The sequence below is a fragment of the Miniopterus schreibersii genome, assembly GCF_964146895.1.
Source record: "Miniopterus schreibersii genome assembly, chromosome: 5".
Taxonomy (NCBI): Eukaryota; Metazoa; Chordata; class Mammalia; order Chiroptera; family Miniopteridae; genus Miniopterus; species Miniopterus schreibersii.
The window spans coordinates 66,575,797-66,597,297 of NC_138106.1; the positions used below are offsets into that span (position 1 = coordinate 66,575,797).

Below are 21,501 nucleotides of genomic sequence, written 5' to 3' on the forward strand. Positions count from 1 at the left end.
GAAGCAGTGAAAGCATAATTAATACAACTGTCTACGCCTTTTGGTCTCTAATATTTTATTTCCTTATTCATACAAGTGTCACCTCATGAACAGTATTATTCTGCTGATTTTCTTTTCCCTACTTGTAGCCCTAATATAACAGAATTTTCTGATAGATGCTGATTCTCTAACTTGTCTTGGCTAATTTGAAGACACCCACTCATTTCTCCGAAGTTTAGGTTACATCTCCAGTTTCTTCCTCAAATCCTTCTGTACCTCTGAAAAAGACCAGCTACGTAGGTGCTCTTGATATATTAGTCATCAGTGCCTCATCCCTCAGCTGCTCAACCTTTTCTTGGGTCCTTCTACTCAGAATTCTCTCCCTCCTCCCAGCATCATTTTGCCTAGTCACATTCTAGTCATCTCTCAGAACAGAGCTTCATTTAAACGCTGTTTCCTCAGGAAGAGCAGCCCTTAGCCTGCAGACCTGGGGGATACACGCTGTTAGAGCATCCTGAGCTGCTCTACTTTGTGGGACTTAACCACAGCACTAATTACACAGTTGTCAAGTTACTGTGTATTATCTACCTCCCCACCAGCGGGTAAGGTTTATAAGGGCTCACTCGCCATTGTTCATATGTTGAATAAATTAAAGGTTTGTGAATAGCACATATTGCTTTTATGTTTTAGTATAAAAACAATAATATGTAACCTACACATAATGAAACAAATCATTTACTGTAGTCCCTCCAGTCCAATCAAATTGCAATGTGTTATCAGATAGCTTTGGAAAAGTGCCTCTCAGGCACTTCAAAGAGAATTTCCAAGACTACCAGGTGAAATGGTCAGAAATTCCTCCCTTGCCCTGCAGCAGTAAAAGTACTATCTTTTTAAATATTGGCTACAATGATGGCAGCTGAAGTTTGGTTCTTGGACACTCCAGTTTCTATAAGTTATTCTTTTTACCCAACACTAGAATCTGACCCCTTTTGATATAAAAAGAGTAAATGATACATCCACAGGTGAATTACTTCATAATGCCACCCTTGCCTGAAGTATCTGTACTTTTAAAGATGTGATTCTCTAATATCAGAACTTTAGGCACAAGGAGAGAGGGGCTTCTTGGTGTGTCTAAAAATTATGACATGGAGATAGTCACTCATGTACATAAGGCAGGTCATAATATTTTAAGTATATATGTGGTAATATTTGAGTTCAGTTTAGGACCTTTACATATTTTCCAAATAAAATTTAAATACATGTTAATTTTTTTATTACTAACTGTATCTGAAAAAAGTTAAATTAAATTAGCAATAATTGTTTCTTAACATTCTTCAACAAAGATACACTTATTAGGGAAGACTGCTTAATAATATCATCCTTCCAAAATGTATAGTCTCAATATATGGATACTACATCTTATTCCAGTACCCTTTTACACTTACACCAATACACTTTTAATGAATTTCCTAAATTTTTAAAGTGAGAAACAATTTATATTTCATCCTTCTGCTAACTAAAAAAGTAGATGAAATAATCTTTCTTCTAATCCTAGAATGAAAGGCTGCTGTATGTATGCATGAAATTATGAAGCATATTAATATGTATTTTATTTAAAGAGATGTATTGTTTTTACTCTAACACAATTATTTATACCCTGTAGTTAAGAATGGTTATACTGGGATGTATTTTTTGATTAGGGAGCAGCAAAAAAGCCTTAGAAATAATCTGCTAAAGCAAAGAGAAACAGAAGGCCTTAATCTGTTCTATCCTTAAAGTATATTTGACAAGATTTCATTGATGGGGAAGAAGAAAAAAAAGAAAAATTAAGAATTCCATTCTGAACAAACTTAAAGCAAATATTATGATGTAGAGCTATTTGTTAAATAAAGGGGGGATTGCATAGTAAATACAAAAATGGTGATTGTGTAATACTATTAGTCTTTGCTTTATTTATTAGGTACATTTCTTCTTTTCTTTTTTTTAAGATTTTTTGTTGATTTTGAGAGAGAGAGGAAGGGAGAGAGAAACAGATTTGAGAGCAGCACACTGATCGCCTGCCTCCTGCACACTCCCTACCAGGGAGCGTGCCCGCAACCTGGGAACGTGCTCTGACGGGGAATCGAACAGGCAGACCCTCAGTGCCCGGGATGACGCCCAACCAACTGAGCCACACAGGCTAGGGCAGATGCATGTCTGAAGATATCTGCAAAGTGAACTTATGTATAATATTTTGAATAAAATAGTCACAACCATTTCAAACATGCTTTAGTAGAATATTAAAGTTTTCTTCCTGCACAGTTTACAGGTTTAGCAATGTTTTTAACTTTTTCTTTTCCAATAATTATAGATTCACAGAAATTTGCCAAAAAAGTATAGTGAGGGAGGTGCCATACATCCTTTACCCAATCTTTCCCAATGTCAACTACCTGCGTAACTTTAGTACAACATCTAACCCAGGAAACTGACCTTGGTAAAATCCCCAGGGCTCCTGTATCTGCAGGTAACTGCCACTGCAATTAAGAGTCAACTATATTACTATATCACTACCACAAGGCTCCCTCCTGCTACCTATTCACAACCCATCTCTCTACCCCTAATCCCTAGACCCTGGCCACCACTAATCAGTTCTCCTTACCTTTAATTGTGTTATTTCGAGAATGTTATACAAGTGAATCATGCACTATGACGACTTTTGAGATTGACTTTTACACTCACCACAGTGCCCTCAAAGTTAATCCAAGAGCTTGTATCACTAGTTTGTTCCTTTCTATTGCTTAGTTGTGTTCCGACACTTTCGATATATTTTTATTTAAAAATATCATCATATGCTGCTCTAAGTGTCTGTTAGGGGTTGAATGAACTGCATCCTCCCAAAATTTATATGCTGAAGTCCTAACCTTAGCATCTCAGAATATGACTGTATTTGGGGACAGGGTCTTTAAAGAGGTCATGAAGGTAAAATGAAGTCATATGGGTGGGGTCTTATCCAATATGACAATAACCTTATAAGAAGAAGAGATTAGGATACAGACACACACAGAGCAAAGACCATGGGAAAAAACAGAGGAAACAGCTATCTACAAGCCAAGGAGAGAGGCTTCGGAATAAATTCAACCCTGATGATACCTTGATCTTGGACTTCTAGCCTCCAGAATTGTGAGAAAATAAATTTCTGTGTTCAAGTCACCTAGTCTGTGGCATTTGTTATAGCAGACCCAGCAAACAAATGCAGTGTATAAAAATAGTTTTATCCTTATAAATATGTTATATATATATGTGTGTGTTCATATACAACACTTTCTTCCATAAGACAATCATTTGTGTATCCACATGATTTATGAATGCTTCTCAAAGGGAGTTTTTAAAAGCTCTGAAGCTTTTCCTGTATTGTGCTCTGCAATAAGTCATTAGGGAAGAATTAAAGAGAATATATGCTTATAAAAAAATCATAGGTGTATTTGTGCCTAACTACATTGCAGTAAAAATCTATAGCATTATAAAAGGAACACTTAACTGAAAGCAATTGGATTTTTAAAAAAAGACAGTTTAACTACTTTTTACAAACTGCACCTAAACAATAGCATTTGGACATATTCCTGGATTTTTTTGCTATTTCTTTTCACAGAGGATCATGATTAAGTATGTTGGCTAAAAATATTTTCACAATATAGGTATGAATTATAATTAAAGAATTCTTACAATTTGCTTTGTTTGATATGGAAAAGGGACAGCAGTGTAGTGGGGCAACAATTTCAATTCATTTAACAACGTTTCATTTATGTCTAACATTCATTAGTAAGTAGTATGAACTTACTCATTAAGATATATTGGATTATGTAGAATTATATAAAGAAACATAAATGCTTAGACAACAGAGAGAAGCATTGTATCTAATTCAGCATACTACTAAAAAGTAATAACAAAAATATCTTTCTGAACCTTAGGAAACAATAAGAAACAACAACCAGAATATCACCTCTGTAGTGCACAGAATATAGGATTGCACCTTAGTGAATATCGATCCACCAAGGATATTATGCATCAAAAGGGAATTATGGGTCCTTTTTGAGAGAACGGGGTGGAACTTACCGTCTTGATCTGTGGTCACTGTAATAGCTGTGAATGGCTTGGGAGAAAAACTCAGCTCAGATACTCCGTTCATGGCTTCTATTTCAAAGGTGTAGTTCACGTGAGACACAAAGTCAAGAACTATCACGGAATTGTTGATCAGGCCAGTGTGTCTTGGGACGAAGCGGAGTCCTCCACCACAGTCCTCACACTGGCTGGTGTCTAGGCCACATTTCTTACAGATTACACTGTATGTGAGGTCTTTTCTCCCTCCTGTGTCACTTGGTGGACTCCATTCCAAAATAAGGGCCGTTTCATTGATGTTAAAAACCACATTCCTAGGAGCTGAAGGGGGCCCTAGAGAAAAGCAATTAAAAACAAATATATATGTATAGGACCATGAATTACAGGGCTAACTTGAACACTTCATCAATAAACACTTGTTGGTCTTTCATAATAGTCCAAGCTCTTTCTTTGGATGGGAACATAAAGAACGTATGATTAATAACATTTAAATAAGTCTAGTAAGAAAGCAGTCTTTAGGGGTGAAGATAGTCTATAATCTAATTTTTTGGTATATGAATTTCAATATTTAATATCAAAAGCTGCAGATCTCCAAAAGACATGATAATTATACTGTTTAAATATTTGGTGACTGAAAATATATAATAACCAAACATTATTATAAATTATGTTATGATTTTAATTATATCTTAATACTTACTTCACCATTTTTAAAATTTGAAGAAGAAATAATACACATATATATGTTATAACAATACATATATGTTCACGTATTCAGTCTTCATACTATGCTTGGTGTGTAGATAAAATGACCATTTATTACCTTTGACAATCTCTAAGTATCTGTTTCTCACAGGTTGAAAATAAATGACCATAAATTTAGGGTGAAAAGAGAATTTGGAAGAATAGGAAGAGCAAGGGGAACTGGAGGCAGGAGAAAGGTTTTTATTAGGGCCTTGTCAACGTCATGGGATAAAAGCATTATATGGAAGACATAAAAGGCACATAAGATACGGTGACTAGACTTTTACTGAGACTAACTTTACTAAGCACCGGTAAGTGTCTTCTTATAAGCTCACAAAGAGACCCACATGATCTTCTTATTTGTCATCAAGACTGCAAAAAACAAGTTGGTCTCAAGGAGTGCAAGAGCATGTTCCTTTAGTGTTCTGTTTTTTCCATACTTAAATCCTTCTCTTAAAATTCTGTCAATAATCTTTTACTCTTATCTGAGACCTTCAGACTTCAGTATCATGTAATTTATTGAACAAATATTAACTGAAAGTCTACTAGATGCCAGACACTGCACTGTGTTATATGTGAAATACCAAAGAATTCTTTTTTGTGAGATTACGCTTATAATATATATTTTGAAAAATAACTCACTGAACAAATAAATAATGAAATAACATTTCTGCTCATTTTCAGAAGGCTTATTTTTAAGAAATCTGTACCAATTTTTAAAATTTCTGCTATTACGAAAATTTGCTTAGAAGGTAGGAAGGAATTTTTCTGCAACACTCTCTCCTTGGAAAGAAATTCAAGTTTTGATATATGCTCCTTTTGGATTACAGTCATTCATTCACTAAACACAGGAATGTCTGCCTTCAGAAAGGAAGATATGGCCGGGATTATAAACTAGAGCACAGGGACAAGTGTAGCATTTACCTCCAACCTAGACTTATGCCTGGGGAATAAAGATATACGTTCATTACTATAATGTCTTCCCACAGAATGGCACGTTCATATTGCTCTATTGTCTTATTTATAATGGAAAACATGAATTAATATTCACTTATATTTCCACAAATATGAAAAATGTTATCAATTGTGTTATGGGTGTCTGCAAGTATGTAACTGTCCTCTTGGAGATACTTTAAAAAAAAAGGCAGACACCCTTCTTACTCAAGGGCTCTCATATCAATTTGCATGACGATTAAATAGCTTTTTAATTGCTGTTAAATTATGCCAGTTAAACTGTGATTTCATGCAAATATTAAGCTGTAATGACACACAGTGAATCATTTACTAAGATTTAGAACTTGGAACAAAGAGAGACAATTAATTCTCATTCTCAGATTCAACTAAATTATGTGTCACTGGGCTTTTATGAATGTGGCCTGATTGCTTTGTTATCATTTACAAGTTACACAAAGATTACATGACACTTTGGGAGGAGAAATACCGTCGGCACAATAACCCTTTTGGTGACATCTGTATTGAAAATTCTCAGGGATTTCCTTATGTTGATGTTTCTTCTTTAAAACAAACCAAGTAATCTACATAGAAGAAAAGCAATCTCCACACTTCACCGTCCAGAATGACTTCACAGGAAAAGGGCAATTATTCTGATTTGCAAATAGCTGTTTTCCAAGCTCATCATATAATAAACCTTACATAAAAACTGCAATTTTATTTCTACTAGTAACTAGAAAATATATTTTCAATCTTCTTCCTTTTTAAATTAATTAATTTTTTGCTTCAATCTGGATTTCCCTTTATTCTTTTAAGGAATAGCCTGGCTGGTGTGACTCAGCGGTTGAGCATCGGCTCATGAACCTGGAGGTCAAGGTTCGATTCCCGGTCAGGGCATGTGCCTGGGTTGTGGGCTCGATCCCCAGTAGGGGGTGTGCAGGAGGCAGCTGATTGATGATTTCTCTCATCATTGATGTTTTTATCTCTCTCCCTCTCCCTTCCTTTCTCTGAAATCAATAAAAATGTATATATTTTTAGAAAGGAAAAAAGGAATAGAGCTCTACTAGGAAAGCGATGAGAAGACTGTGGCAGTGCTGTCTCCTCTGTTCCCAGAAAAGCCCTTGGCCTCAGGCCCCACCTTCCTTCTACAGCAGCAGAGGGCAGGTGGACTACGATTCTGTTTTGCTTTCATTTAAAATTTTTCCATGTAAAGTGTTTTTAAATAGAATGGGTATTTCCCAAAATATATCCTGTGCAACGTCTTTAGTCCCATGAGATGTTACACATAAAAATGAGCTCAGGGCTCAAATTAAGATTCTTCTGGCAGATTGATAATGAAACAAATGTAAAACAATTTGCTTCACTTAGAGCCTCATTTTCCAAGAAGCATCTGGAGAAACCTTAGCATTCGGCAGAACACCCTTAAACAAAGGCTGACACAGAGGGATATAAACTTAAGCGTCATATTTCAGTTACTACATCAACTGCTGTAGATACATATTTCACGTTTGTAATTATAGAAATATATTAACTCATAAACAAACAGGGCTTTTTTCACATTGACTGGAGAGTGACTATTTGCCCATTAACTCTATAGCTAACTGTGGTTTTGCAGATGCATTTTTTTAACCTTAAAAACAATAAAAATCTGCCCAGCCGGGCGTGGCTCAGTGGTTGAGCGCCGACCTGGGATCCAGGCGATTGGGGTTCGATTCCCGGTCAGGGCACATGCCCGGGTTGTGGGCTTGATCAATGACTCTCTCATCATTGATGTTTCTCTCTCTCTCTCTCTCTCTCCTTTCCTCTCTCTGAAATCAATAAAGATATATTAAAAAAAAAAAAAATTGATCCAAATGAAAATTTGATCCAAATAACTGAGGACATCAAGTCATGAAAGGCTTTCACCTATTAAGCCGAATTTTACCAGTTCTTAAGTTACCACCTGGCAATAATTTAAATGTGTTTGTTAATTTAATGACTACCAAGAAGGTAGTAGTACAGTTTCCTAATAAAAAGCAAATTTTTTCATATCTATGAGTTTACAAATGAGAGGAAAATAGTTCTATGTTAATATATGTCAGAGAGAACAATAAAAAACATTGAACCATCTAGAAATATTTAGGTAAATGCTTTTGCAAATGAGTAAATTGTAGAATTCACTAAAGAAAAACAAATACATAGGAATAAATGAAAAAGTACATTGCTGGACTGTAATAATGTACTAAAAATATATTGTCAGATTTGCATATAAATGTAATTTAAAACTCTAACAGTCGTCTCATCCTTTGTATTACCCCCATTAATTTAACTTTTATCAATATCCATATTGCTAATCTAATGTCCTTTCCATATAATTTTTGAAGAATATATTTAATAGCAGCATCTGTAAACAGAATTTTATATTCGCCTCCTCTAAACCAATTTGTGCTCTATTGATAAATTTTGTTCATAAAATGTTTGTATATTTGGAAATGGATGACAAGTAATCACAAAACTGGGGCTTCAACCTCACCATGGGGGAGAAAGAAACCAAATCACAATTAATTCAGATAAGGAAATGAGGCCCGGATAAGTGCTATAATTAGGTCAAGGTCAGGCAGTGCAGTAGGGGTAGGATAATAGCTAGGATTTTTATGTTTAGATTCTTTTCTTTTTTAGCTCTACCACACTGCATTCAACCTAGAGACAGAGGAGGTCTAGTAAATACAGAGTGTTTTATAGTGCTTTGTTTAGAAAGCATTGTCCAATACAAATTTTGAAGACATGCAAATTAGCGAGCAATTTATTGCCTTGTTACAAAATATTTCTTTTAACAATATTATTTTAGAGCATTTAAAATAATTTCATATGTAGAAGAGCAAGTGAAAATTAAATCTCTAAGATAAATATGCTCAAAAATATAGCAGCAGTGCGTGTGCTTCGGATTCTTTCTATTCTACTTGTTCTCATTTTCTCAATGTTCTGCACGTTCTTCAGTCACTAAACTGATGTCTAAAATGAAGACTTTGTTTCCCATTAATGTTTTCATAGTACTGTAAATGATGACTGGTAAATCTTTTTAGGGTCTCTGTTCTAAATAAAAGTCATAGTTAAAGAAAAGAAAAATTAAAAAAATAAACCCAATAGACCAAATACCATTTACTTCAGAATAAAACCTAAACTCAACCTTATCTACAAATGTCTTCATAACCAGGCCCATCCCTTAGCCTCGCACTCCCTTTGCTGCACCCTCAATGCCTTTGCACATGCTGTTTCTTTACCTCCTTTTGCTTTCTGGAAAACTCCTACTCCTTCATGGCTCTATTTAGGTGTTACCCCTTTGGGACACCCTCTGTCCTCAGGCAGAACTGACCACTTTTATACCTGATAGATATGCATTCAGAAATACATTCAACATTTTTAAGCACTTTCCTCCCCTAAGAAGTGTACTTAATATTTCACATGATTTATTTCATTCAATTATACAATAAACCCATAAGGTAGTTATTAGTATCCCTATTTTATAGAAGAGGGAACTGATGCTTACCAAATGTACATATTACACTGACATATCTGTATTTGTGTATACAAGTCTACTGTGGTCCAGCTTGATCCAAAGGCAACATGTGCTTTAACGAAGGGGATGAACAAACTGCATGATTTTGTGCAATCTTTCAAGAATTATGTTTTACATAGGGCAACATTTAACAAATATTGGAGATCAGAGTTCAAGGTTATAATCTTTGCAAGAGCCTGATCCACATGACTTGAGAAGTGACAGGAAATATTTATATGGTCACATTTGAGATTAACTAATGACTCATAACCACATGGGTAGTCACCCATCTCTATCCATTGGGAAGGAATAAAAACTTTTTAAAATGCTGTTCTGTGGACACTCGAAAACTTTAAAAGTAAATATTTTGGCCCCAAATGTCTATGCTATTGAGAGAATGGGTATAACTTTACCTTTGGAAAAGTCCAAAAAACAGTTATCAACCATTCTCATCAATGCAGAAAAGAACACCAAACCCATAGAATAACTAATTGTAAGAACAACAGAAATGTATTGTAGCTGTGCAGATCAGGAGTTAAAAGGCAAAACCACAGGTATGATTAAAGCACACTAAAATACAAATGAAATAATGAGAAGGCTGGCCTTGTGTCTTCTCAGTTTAAAATGATCCAATTTCCATAACATCATGAAACAAGAGAAATCATGCACACCTACATACAGCAATTTCTGTTCAAGTTAATAATCATGCATTAGGAAGAGAAAAGAGAAATATGAAGAGTCTAAGCATGGCCATGATTTGGGAGGAAAAAGCAAAACAATAAGTGACTAAATGAAAGCAAATAAATAAACCTTTCTCAAAATGTGTAACATTGTGGGGATAATTGTGAACACTCTCTTTCCAGATATGGGTGCTTATTTGTAAATGGTCTACTGTGTATAAGTCAATGACAGTGAGTGGGACAATGCTCTCTGAGTGCCAACAGGAGAGGGCAGGGAGAGATTCACCCTGGAAGCAAGTGGTAACTCCATTCTCAGAATCAGCAGAAGGACTATTTAATATTCTCTTCCTATAGAGGAACCTCTCCCAGGTGATTTGGTATAAGAACCTCCGCTGAAATAAAAATTAAAGTATTTGTGCTTAGGAAACTTCATGAACCTCAAGTGATATTTTACATGAGTGATCTGTATTGGGGAAACTAGGATTCATTACATACAGGTATCTATTCTGTAATGGAAAGGTCATTTTAATTTTAAAAATATACCATTGCAGTACATGGAGTGAATATTTAGAGTTATTTTCTATAAAAAGACAAGTCAAGAATATAGCACAGCCTGCTAGAAGTAATAAAATCCATCTTTACAACTTCTATTTTGGCCTTTGTAAAATTGTGGTTGCTACACTGGGTTTGCAATGAGCCACCTAACCAATCAGTTGCCCTTTTGTATTTCAGTTGTGAGATGGAAAAACAAAACGCGCTTAGGAGAGATGGGGGAAAAATCACTAAGAGATGGGGGGAAAAGAAGATATAGCAAAGAGAGCAGGGGTACCTGGATGTGAGCATCCTGCACCCACCCAGGAGGGGCATTCCGGAGAAGGGCAGCAGAAATGAAGAGCATCTCTCCTGCTGCATACCAGCACATTATTTGTTCTAACTCAAAATAAGAGTGACAGAATAATGACTTTCTCAGGTGGCCAATTATTCCAGCAATCAGGAAGCCATGTTTTACAATGTTAGCCTTAGAGCAAAAGTAAATCCAACTTTTGCACTTTTATCCCAATCACTGTTATTGTATGTCAAATACAAAGAGACAGAGACATGATATTTGTCTTGTGTTAAGAATAAAGTTTGAAGTTTGAAAATACTGGTTTACGCACAAGGTACTTGACTGCGTATTTAAATGAACAATAAAAAAGAAACTCTGATGTGCATTAGAATTATCTACATATATAACTTACATTTTATGTTTTAAATTTTTCTAAACAGGTAACACAAATGTTTGTTGAATCTATTAATCTTCCAGAATCTGTTGAGTAGCTTTAAAAAAATCCTACTGATTTAAACACATGAGAAACATCAAAGTACAAATGCTATGAGTGTGGAATGATATTTTATCTAACTTTTCACGCATCCATATATATATATGCAGACCCTCATTTCATTTCTCTTGACCTTTCCATGCTTTCTGCCTTTCCTGCTTGACAAGCACTTTCTTAGTAAGTCTTATTTTCCTTTGTTTCTTCAACCTCAGTGATCAATTTCCCTTCTGGCCTGGAAAAGCCTTAGACAGTTATTTTGGTAACAGACTTGGCAGGCAGTAGGGTCTCCTGTACTTAGCCTTAACTGACTCAGACTTGATATTGTGGAGTGTCCCCCACAGCTCATACTTTAAAGCATGGACCATACATTAATGAGTCACCTGAGAAATAAAGTTAAGAGTTGGTAAAGTAGATTAAGAAATACAGAAAACATTTCAGTATTTCATTTTAAAATTTTCATTCATAATTATATATTTTGTAGTTTATGCAAAAAAGACACAATGAATTTTTTAAAAATCAAGAAGACCCAAACTTTGAAGTATCCTGCTGGTACAACTGTGTATTAGGACCGTTTGAGAGACTCTAATATAGTTACAGTTGGAGAGGGAGAGACAGGCCAGAGCTGGACTTTGTATGTCCTTGAATTAACTCTTATAATTTTGGGTTTTGAAAGACTTTAGGTAGAAGAAATGGAAATATGATCAAGGTTTTGTTTTGGTTTAGCAATAATATTTTCTAATAGTTTGGAATATTTTGAGGGATGAAAGAAAAGGAAGGGGGCTTGCTGAGTTATTATTAAATTAATCCAAGGGATAGTTGAAGGGCGGGCCTTCACTAAAAGGATAGGGCCAGGAACTGACAGGAAGGAATGAATTGAAGAAATGCTAAGAGGTAGAATTGATATGATCGTGACCACTTGAACATGCTGAGGTTGGGGAAGATTTATGAATCTAAACTTTCTGGCTTGGATGGCGAGGTAAAGATTCACCTGGATAAGAAAACAAGCTGGGGTATATGAGCACATTGGGGTAGAAAGAAATAAAATTGCCTTTTGCAGGTTGAGCTTGAAATTATTAGTTTACTTTTTCATCAAATATTTATTTAGTGCCTAGTATCTGCAAGGTACTATTATTAGTATAAGAGATACAGTAAAGAAAGAATATCCATGATCCCATGGACCTTTGGATCTAGTATGGGTTGAATGACAATAAACAAGGAAGCAATTATGCAAATAAATCTGATATTTTCAAAGAGTAACTGGGAGGGATCCTATTTTTGAATGGCTGGTGAGGAAATGCCTGTCCTAAGAACTGATATTTGAGCCTGAAAGGCAAAAAGAAGATAGCCCTAGGCAGACCTATAGGGCATTTCAAGTAGAAGAAAGTTCTGGTGCTAAGAATGAGAACACGCTCAACATCTTGGAAGTCCATGAGTTTAATAACCAAGGGGAGTGTGATATGGTAGAAGGCGGGACATACACACAGGTTTCCATAGGACAAATAGGTTGTCAGGTACAGAACATTTTGGGCCTTAGGAGAGAAGACTGGGATAATAATAAAATATAGGCATCATCTATTTACAGGTGCTGTTTGAAACCATGAGGCAGAGAATATGTGAAAAGACAAAAAGGTAAAGAAAGGAATGTGAGAAAAATTAACATTTAATGGGTGAGCAAAAGAAAAGAACCCAGCAATAGTGACAAACACAATGGTGAGAAAACTAAGAGGGTGAATGGGAAGATTGCAATGTCTTAGACTGAAAGGGAACAGATGGCTTCAAGAAAAAGGGAGTAATCAGAAAAATTAAATGTCATAACAGGACAAAAGTGTTTCTAATGCAAAATAGCAAATATGATCATTGGTTAATTTTTCTTATATAGTTTACTTAAAGTAGTGGGAGAAAAATCTGATTGCAGTAGAGTGAAGAGCAAAAATATGAATGCAGTAGAATAAAAACTAAATTAAACGTGAAGAAGTAGCCACAGCCAATGAAGACTCCTTTTCCAAGGTGTTTTCGTGGAGGAGAAAAAATACTGGACTGGGAGCATTTTTTTAATGATAGGAGTTTGAGTATACTTAGAGGCTGTGAGCAGGAAGTTAGTGAAAACAAAATGTCAAAAGAGGAAATTAAAAATAATAGCCAGGCCAGTAGGTTCAAGGATCAGATTACCCCATCACAACAACACAACTGTTCAAGGGAATAGCTCTGAATATGGGACTTTTTTTTTCCTACTATAGCCATCTGAAACACCTAAAAATCTTTATGTAGATACCTCACCAAAAATGATATATAGATGGAAAATAAGCATATGAAAAGACACTCCACGTCGCATATCATCAGGGAAATGCAAATTAAAACAACGATATACCACTATGCACCTATTAGAGATAGACAAAATCCATGACACTGACAACACCAAATGTTGGCAAGGATGTGGGGTCACAGGAACTCTCATTCATTGTTGGCGGGAATGAAAAATAGTAATTTAGTGGTTTCTCACAAAACTAAACATACTCTTACCATATGATCCAGCAGTCATACTTCTTGATATTTACTCAAAGGAGTCGAAAGCTTATGTCCACCCAAAAACCTACACATTCATGTTTAGCAGCTTATTCATAACTGCCAAAGCTGGATAGCAGCCAAGCTGTCCTTCAGTAGGAAAATGGATATATGAACTGTGCTACATCCAGACAATGGAAACTTATTCAGCACTAAAAAACAAATAACCTATCCAGCCATAGCAAAAACATGGAAAAATCTTAAATAAATATTACTAAAAAGGCTACGTACTATATTATTCCAACTATATGGTATTCAGAGAGGCAAAAGTGAGACAGTAAAAAGATAAGTGGTTGCCAAGGGTTGGTGGGACGGAAGGAAGAATAGGCAGGGCACAGATTTTGTGGCAGTGAAAATACTCTGTATGATAATATATGAGGGATACATGTCGTTATACATTAAATCCATAGAATGTACAAACCAAGAGTGACCCCTAATGTAAACCATGGACTTTGAGTGATTGTGGTGTGTAATGTGGGTCCATCAATTGTAGCCAACATATCATTCTGACGGAGGATGTTGACAAGGAGGAAGGCTATGCACCTCTGAGGTAGGAAGGTAGGTGGGAAATCTCTATACTGTCTCCTAATTTTGCTGTCAATCTAAAACTGCTCTGAAAGAATACAATATTAACAAAAAACATCTATTTAAATAAATTATGCATGTTATATGTTTCAAAAGCAAGTGAGAGAGTAAGAAACATTGATGTGAGAGAGAAACATCCGTCTGTTGCCTCTCGCACATGTTCTGACTGTGCCTCAACCAGGGACCTCGTATGTGCCTTGACCGGGAATCAAACCTGCCATCCCTTGGTGTAGGGGACAACGTTCCAACCAATTGAGCTACACTGGCCAGGGCTATAAAACTCTATAAAAATTTATATATATATATATATGTTTATACACACATTTATTTTTTCAATTACAGTTTACATTCAATATTATTCTGTATTAGTTACAAATGTATAGCAAAGTGGTTAGAAAATCATGTACTTTACAGAGTACCAATTTGTATTGCTTAATCCCTTGACCTTTTTCACCCAGCCCCCCAGCCCCATTCCCCTCTGACAAATGTTAGTCTGTTCTCTGTATCTATGAGTCTGTTTTTATTTTGTTTGTTTGTTTATTTTGTTCATTAGAACTATTAACGGTGAAATCACATGCATTGTTGAACCAGAAATTTAAGGGTTATTGATCACACTAAGAGGCAGGAATGACTTCTTGGAGTCCTTAAAATCATATCATTTATATAATCATGCACAATACATATATGAACTCTTTCCTTACTATGCCATTTATCGGCCAAAGTCCTGGTTAGTCCTTTCCAATATTTTACTCCTTTATTTTCTTTTAAAGTCATATATTCAAAATCTCTCTGCCCCTGATTCTAAGAGAAAAAATGCCTCCTTTTTTAAAAAAATATATCTTTACTGATTTCAGAGAGAGGAAAGGAGAGGGAGAGAGAGAAAAACATCAATGATGAGAGAGTCATTGATTGGCTGCCTCCTGCATGCGCCCGACTGGGGATCGAGCCCGCAACCTGGGTATGTGCCCTGACTGGGAATCAAACCACTATCTCCTGGATCCTAGGCCGATGCTCAACCACTGAGCCATGCCTGGCCAGGCAAAATGTCTCCTTTTAAATCCCTGAAAGAGTCTCTGAAAGCAGTTTCAAATGCTTACACTGACAAAAACTCTAGAAAGTGATGGGATCGACTGTTCACCTGACCCAAATTCTGACCTTTAGATAATACACTATTGGAATAAAGTCATTAAAGAATAGCTAATTCATAGATATATGATCTAGAAGTTAAGGGAGCTTGCAGCTATTAAAATTTGACTATTATTTGTGGTTAATGAAAGACAGGAAAGGTTGACTACTTGTTTGATTCACGGCTATAAAAGTTCTATGTCTTGGTAAACTTACCCTGGTAAACTTACCTTAGTAAACTTACCTCTTAAGGAGGGCCAGGGTCTAATTGTCTAATTGTTCAATGACCTCCTGACTTGTCATTTTCCTTTGCCAATAACCTAATGGACTATCGAGCTATGATGCTTTGGAGTTATGGTCCTTGCTTTTCCTGAATATACTGTAATAATTGCAAGGATCTCTCATCTAACTAGAGTGTAATTCAAAAATTTTACTGACATCAGATAGGTAAAGAGGTACAGGACATTACGTATTTTGTAAAAGTGCCTTAAAATTCAGTACACTATTTTTTCAGTTTGTAGGAATGCAGGTGACGGAAGCTGTGAGCCCAGGATAATAGTATCAACATAAAATATTTAAATACTAACTTATCAAAAATTATTTCAAAATGAGTTGTATGAGAACAGCTCTTTGTATTAAACAAACATTTGTGTAGCACCTAGTATGTGCTACATACTAGGTGTTCTTCTTAGCACTTTTCAAATATTAACTTATTTAATCATCATCACAAAAGAATGAGATAAGTACTGTTATTATCTCCACAAATGGTGCAATGAGGCTACCAGAGGTTAAATAATTTGTCCAAGGTTACATACCTAGTAAGCACCAAAACCAAGATTTATGCTCAGATAATTTGACTCTAAAAGATAATAAATTACTGACATACTGTGCTAAGTCTTTGCTAAAACAAGGCAAAGAAGTCCTCAAGGAAGTAGTAGGGAGAAGCCTTGAGAGGGGAGCCTGGGAGACCTGACAAAAGCTTTCAGCTTTCTTTGGGGGTTCTCTCTCTTAATCCCTGATAGCAACATAGAATGCTGTTCCCTGTCTAAAGCACTGTCCAACAATGACCAGAATTAAACTTTTTTTGAATTGTACTTAGTATAACTAAGGCAGGAAAGCATTTTAAAAACACAATTTATAATACCAAGCATAAAAAAAATAAATTTTTTTTAAAAAGAAAGAAAATCTAAGAAACATAAAACATTAACCTGGTAAGTAGACATATCTGATTCAACAATGACTAACTAGTTCACAGAACTTGTTGTATCCCATATTTATTTCCTTAACTAGTGTCTCCTTCCAAACAACTATAAGCCTTGTCAACTACCTATGCTGCTACCTCACTAAAGGGTTATAGTGATAAGACCCAATGTATTCCTTTAACTTGTCAACTGTCTGTTTATGACCTAAGAAAATAAAAGAAAGATATTCTCCTCTATCATTCTCTTAGGAAGCGCCATTCAGTTTCTGATACGGGATTTGAGGGATACTTGCCTGGCAGTACCGTAGCCATATGAAACTCCACCATCTACCTAAGCTGGAGTGTTTTGTCCACAATATGATATACAGCAACTGTGCAAGAAAGATTACCTGTGTGTAGTAATCTCAAGCTCTTCCTGTTCAAAACTATTTCCACATCAGCTGAGAAATTATATTCAGAATTTTCCTTTTCCTATTTATAAACTTAAAATATTTTCTTAGGGAAAAAAAATATCTAGGTAGTAATTTCCCAGGCTACAAATTTCTGAATAAAATAGTGTCCCAGCATTTACAACCCAAAAGCAAAAATTACATCTACTAATGAATGTGTTGCATTTTTACTGAGTGTGTTCAAAAAATATTTTATGTTAAAGTCTGTAGTAATGCAGACAAATTCAAAAACTGCATCCCTTTAAAAAAAATGGGACATCTCCATTGTCCCCAAGGAATATGGGACACTACATAATCTCAATCTATTTTTGCCTCTAAGGAATTATATAAGATAAGCAATATTTGGGCACCAATTCATCAAAAAGATGGGCAAAATTTCACTATAATATCTTATTCATGTATTTAACAAGATTTTTATAACTATCTAAGAGGTGACATTTTACTTTTGCATAGCCTAGCAATGCATTAATATATTCACTTTTATTTTTAAAATGTACAGGTATTTCACAATACTTTAATAATAAGAGAATACAAATACTTTAAAATTCTTTGTGCATGCATTAAAGTGACCTTAACATTTAGATTTAATATTCTATTGGTTCCAACCCCAAAATTGGAGAGAAATGAAATGTAAACAAACTCAAAAATATCTTTCTTTAAAGAAAAATGTCAGAGAAAACCCAAAACTTTTCCACATAACAATAGCACAATGGCTATTGTTTCATAGGGAAGGGGTTTCCTCACATTGTAAACTTGATAGTCTTACTTTAAGTGCCTAAAAAATGGTCAAGGGTTCGAGCAAAGGAGAAAAGCTTTGCTTATAGATTCTTAGGTAGCCTTAAACTACTTTAATTTCCTATAGATTATGGTTAGGGAAAATGTGCAAGTCTTCAAACCAGTGTTTAGTATTTGCATGTCAAAGATCAATGTGAATTTTGAGGAGTAAACACACACTTTACAAACAGTTGAAAACTGCTGAGAACAAAGAGAAATTTTTCCTGGACTATTATCAAAGACAAATAACATTGATGGTATAGGATTTTGTATATCTACATTTAAAGAAAAATTAGAATAAAGAAACCAAAGGGGTCTGAAATAAGATTTCCAAATGCAAAATATATAGACTTACTGGTACATGCCATGGAAGGTGGGTCTTTTTCAGCTCGGAAGTAACCCTTTTCACACTGACAGACAGAAGTTGCTTCCATGTAGGTTAAACTATGTGGAGGGCATTTAGAGCATTTTGTGTTCCCAGCAAATGCTTTATAGAATCCTGGTCTACAAGCTGCAAAAATAGAAAAAAACATTGTTTTGGGTTATTATTGCTAGAGTGCCTTTATTTGCACCTGTATAACATATTTTAATTTAAACACACTTTGCACATCAGAGTTCAGTGTCACACGTACACAGAGAAGTCAATATACGTTAATATTAATGAATTAAATTATTCAAAATTAGTAATACAACAGTGACTTCACATTTTACTCATGGGAGCTACTTTTTAGAAGCATACCTGAAACACACACACACACACACACACACACACAATGGCAATGCTTATCAAAGTGTGGGGATGTCCAAAACCAGCCGAAAAGGCAATCATTTTGTGTAGTCTGAGAGACGGCGTGAAGTAACATTGACTCACACTGTTCAAAATGTCTTTATGTTCCATTTCTTCCTCAGTCCTTCGGAGCACTCAAGGAGAAAGTCCCAGTGTGGTGCTTGGGAATCTTTAATACCTTTCTTAAGGGCTAAAACAATTTTTTTTTTAACAAAATGAGAGCTGGCCTTACACTGACAGACCTTAGCAAGCAAGATTCAGCTACAGTTTGATAACCACATTGCTTTATTTTTAATCATTTTTATTTATTAGGGCAAACAATTGTTGACCCCGAGAAAACATACCTGTCAAGAAGGATGCCTTATGGTTAATCAAGCCCAAATCTATAACCAGAGTCCAGGGGCCACTGTTCAGAGGCCTCTCACGCGCAGTGACGAGCCGCAGGGTAAACCGCACGCCCGCGGCGCTGCGCTCCCGCCCGCCCGCCAAGGACGCTGTTTCCGAGAGCGCGCCTGGGATCAGAATCCTACCAATCAGGTTGCGACTTCCCCCTCCAACTAGAGGGCTGCAGCTACCGCCGCATTTGCACTTCCCCGACCAATCAGGCGGCTTCATTCTGACCAATCAGGATGCTGCAGTTCGGTCCCAGTGAGCTGTGAGGACTTGGAGTCCTTATTTGCATAGAAATGGGCCAATCAGGGGCCAGGTGTGGTGAGGTCTCTCTCAGCCAGTCGTCCCTCCGTCTCTCGCAGCGCGCTGTCCGTTTCCATCGGCAGAAGCCGTAGCACTGGAGCGGAGCTGTCCCGCTGGAGCGGAGCTGTGACGTGGCCGCTGGGGCCCCGGAGCCTCCTTGCCTGGGCCACCTCGCCCAAACTGTTCCACATCCATGCGGTTAAACAGATAACCCGTTTCACAGCCGCACTGTTTCACAACTGATTCGTTCTGATTGATTAAAGTCTCCCCATTCACTGAACCCCAAATCTGGGAATCCTGTCCAGGTTGAATCGGCAGTGATGGTTTTTTGTTCACATAACTTTTCTATTTATTATACTGAAATACATTTACTTTAAAATTTTAAATCAGTTAACAAGTGGGTAGATAAATATTAAGGAAATAAGGTATATGTGCTATATATGTATGGCAGAAATCATGAAAATGGAATGCAAATGACTAAATTTTCACAAAAAAATCATGAACATAAAATGTCAATGAGTGAAGTTATATGATGAAAAGTTTTATGGAACCTCATTTTCTCTTTGCTTAAATCCATATTGTCATTTTCGGTATAAATTTTTACAGGAATGGAAGACCCAGAAAATAGGATCCTATGCTAGGTGTGCATCCAGGGTCAAGAATGGTACAGAGCTTAGTTGTTTCTGATCTTAAAAAACCACTGCTGGCCACTTTCTAAATTAACACTATTATACAAAATTAAAGTAATCTTCCAGTGACATATATTATCTTAACACATGTTTTAACAAACCACTTAAAAATTCAATATATTTTCACAAAATACTCTATTTAAAAATATACAAAAAATCCTAATTTAACAATAATAAATCTATGCATAAGACTTCTGCTTATGCATTTAGGACAGAAAAAATAATTGCCATTTAATGTGTGTGTGTTTTTTAATTTTTTATTTATTGATTGATATTAGAAAGAGAGAGGAAGGGGGGAGAGAAAGAGAGAGACACTGATTTGTTGCTCCACTTATTTATGCATTCACTGATTCCTTTTTGTATGTGCCCTGACCCAGGATCAAACCTGAAACCTTGGCATATCAGGACAATGCTCTAGCCAACTGAACTACCTGGTCAGGGCCCTTGAATGTTTTGAAGTAAATTTAATTCCAACCTAAGTAAGTCCAAATAAATAACTATCTTTGTTTAGGTACATCTGTTGATGAATATTTGTACAAATCTAAATGAATGCAATTCTATTGATACTAGAAGTATACTATGCACCAGGCATGAACACAAACACACACACATGTTATAACTGTGTTCTTTTTGATAGTTTATGTTTGCTTTTATAAAAATGCTCCTTATAAATGATCTAATAATTCAAGAAAATTAATTAGTCAATTCTGTACAGTAAAATTACTATTAAATGGTTGGTTATTCAGAATCTATGGAACTGTGAGTGGTACATAAATAACAGTCTCTTCTATAACTTGATAAGTTAATTAACACTATTACAACTAATCATTAAAAACACTATCATCAAAATATTTCTCTAGGCAGGAGGTTGCCCCTCTGGCTGAGGCCTTGCGAGCCCTGCAGTGCAGGTGTCATCTTTGTGCCTGGCCAGGCCTGCCCCACTGTGGATGCAGTCACCCGGGCAGGAGGTCAGGCTGCAGTCGCTGGTGGGAGCCAGCTGCCCCTAGCCAAGCTCAGGCTGGGCGGGGTCAGCAGGTGGTGGTGTTGGGGTGGGGGAGCAGGGAAGGGAGAGGGGGCGGCAGGGACAGCACAGAACAGGAACAGCAAAATAACCCCGAATATGTAACATTAAACAGAGCAAAGGTGGGGGTAGGGGGAAGGGGAATAAGGGAAGCTTTTTCCAGAGTTTGGGAGCCCCATCCTTTCTTCCCACCCCAGGCTGCTCCCTCTGGAACAGGCACGAAGGACCTAGAGCTCTACTGGCAGTTATTTTTCTTGCGCACTCAGAGGTTTAAAAAATAAAAATACAATAAGCAGCCCTTTCCACGAGAGA

General features: G+C 36.2%; 1 protein-coding gene across 1 annotated transcript in view; it reads right to left on the minus strand.

The window, feature by feature from the left end:
• The window catches only part of EPHA6 (EPH receptor A6), a gene marked incomplete at its 5' end in the record, with an annotated part of 762,908 nt that overhangs the window by 412,268 nt on the left and 329,139 nt on the right, over window positions 1-21,501 (minus strand). Inside the window, 2 exons of the mRNA XM_081138997.1 lie at window positions 4,072-4,407; window positions 18,355-18,510. Coding sequence (XP_080995123.1) covers window positions 4,072-4,407; window positions 18,355-18,510 — 492 coding nt within the window. The remainder of the gene's footprint in view (window positions 1-4,071; window positions 4,408-18,354; window positions 18,511-21,501) is intronic.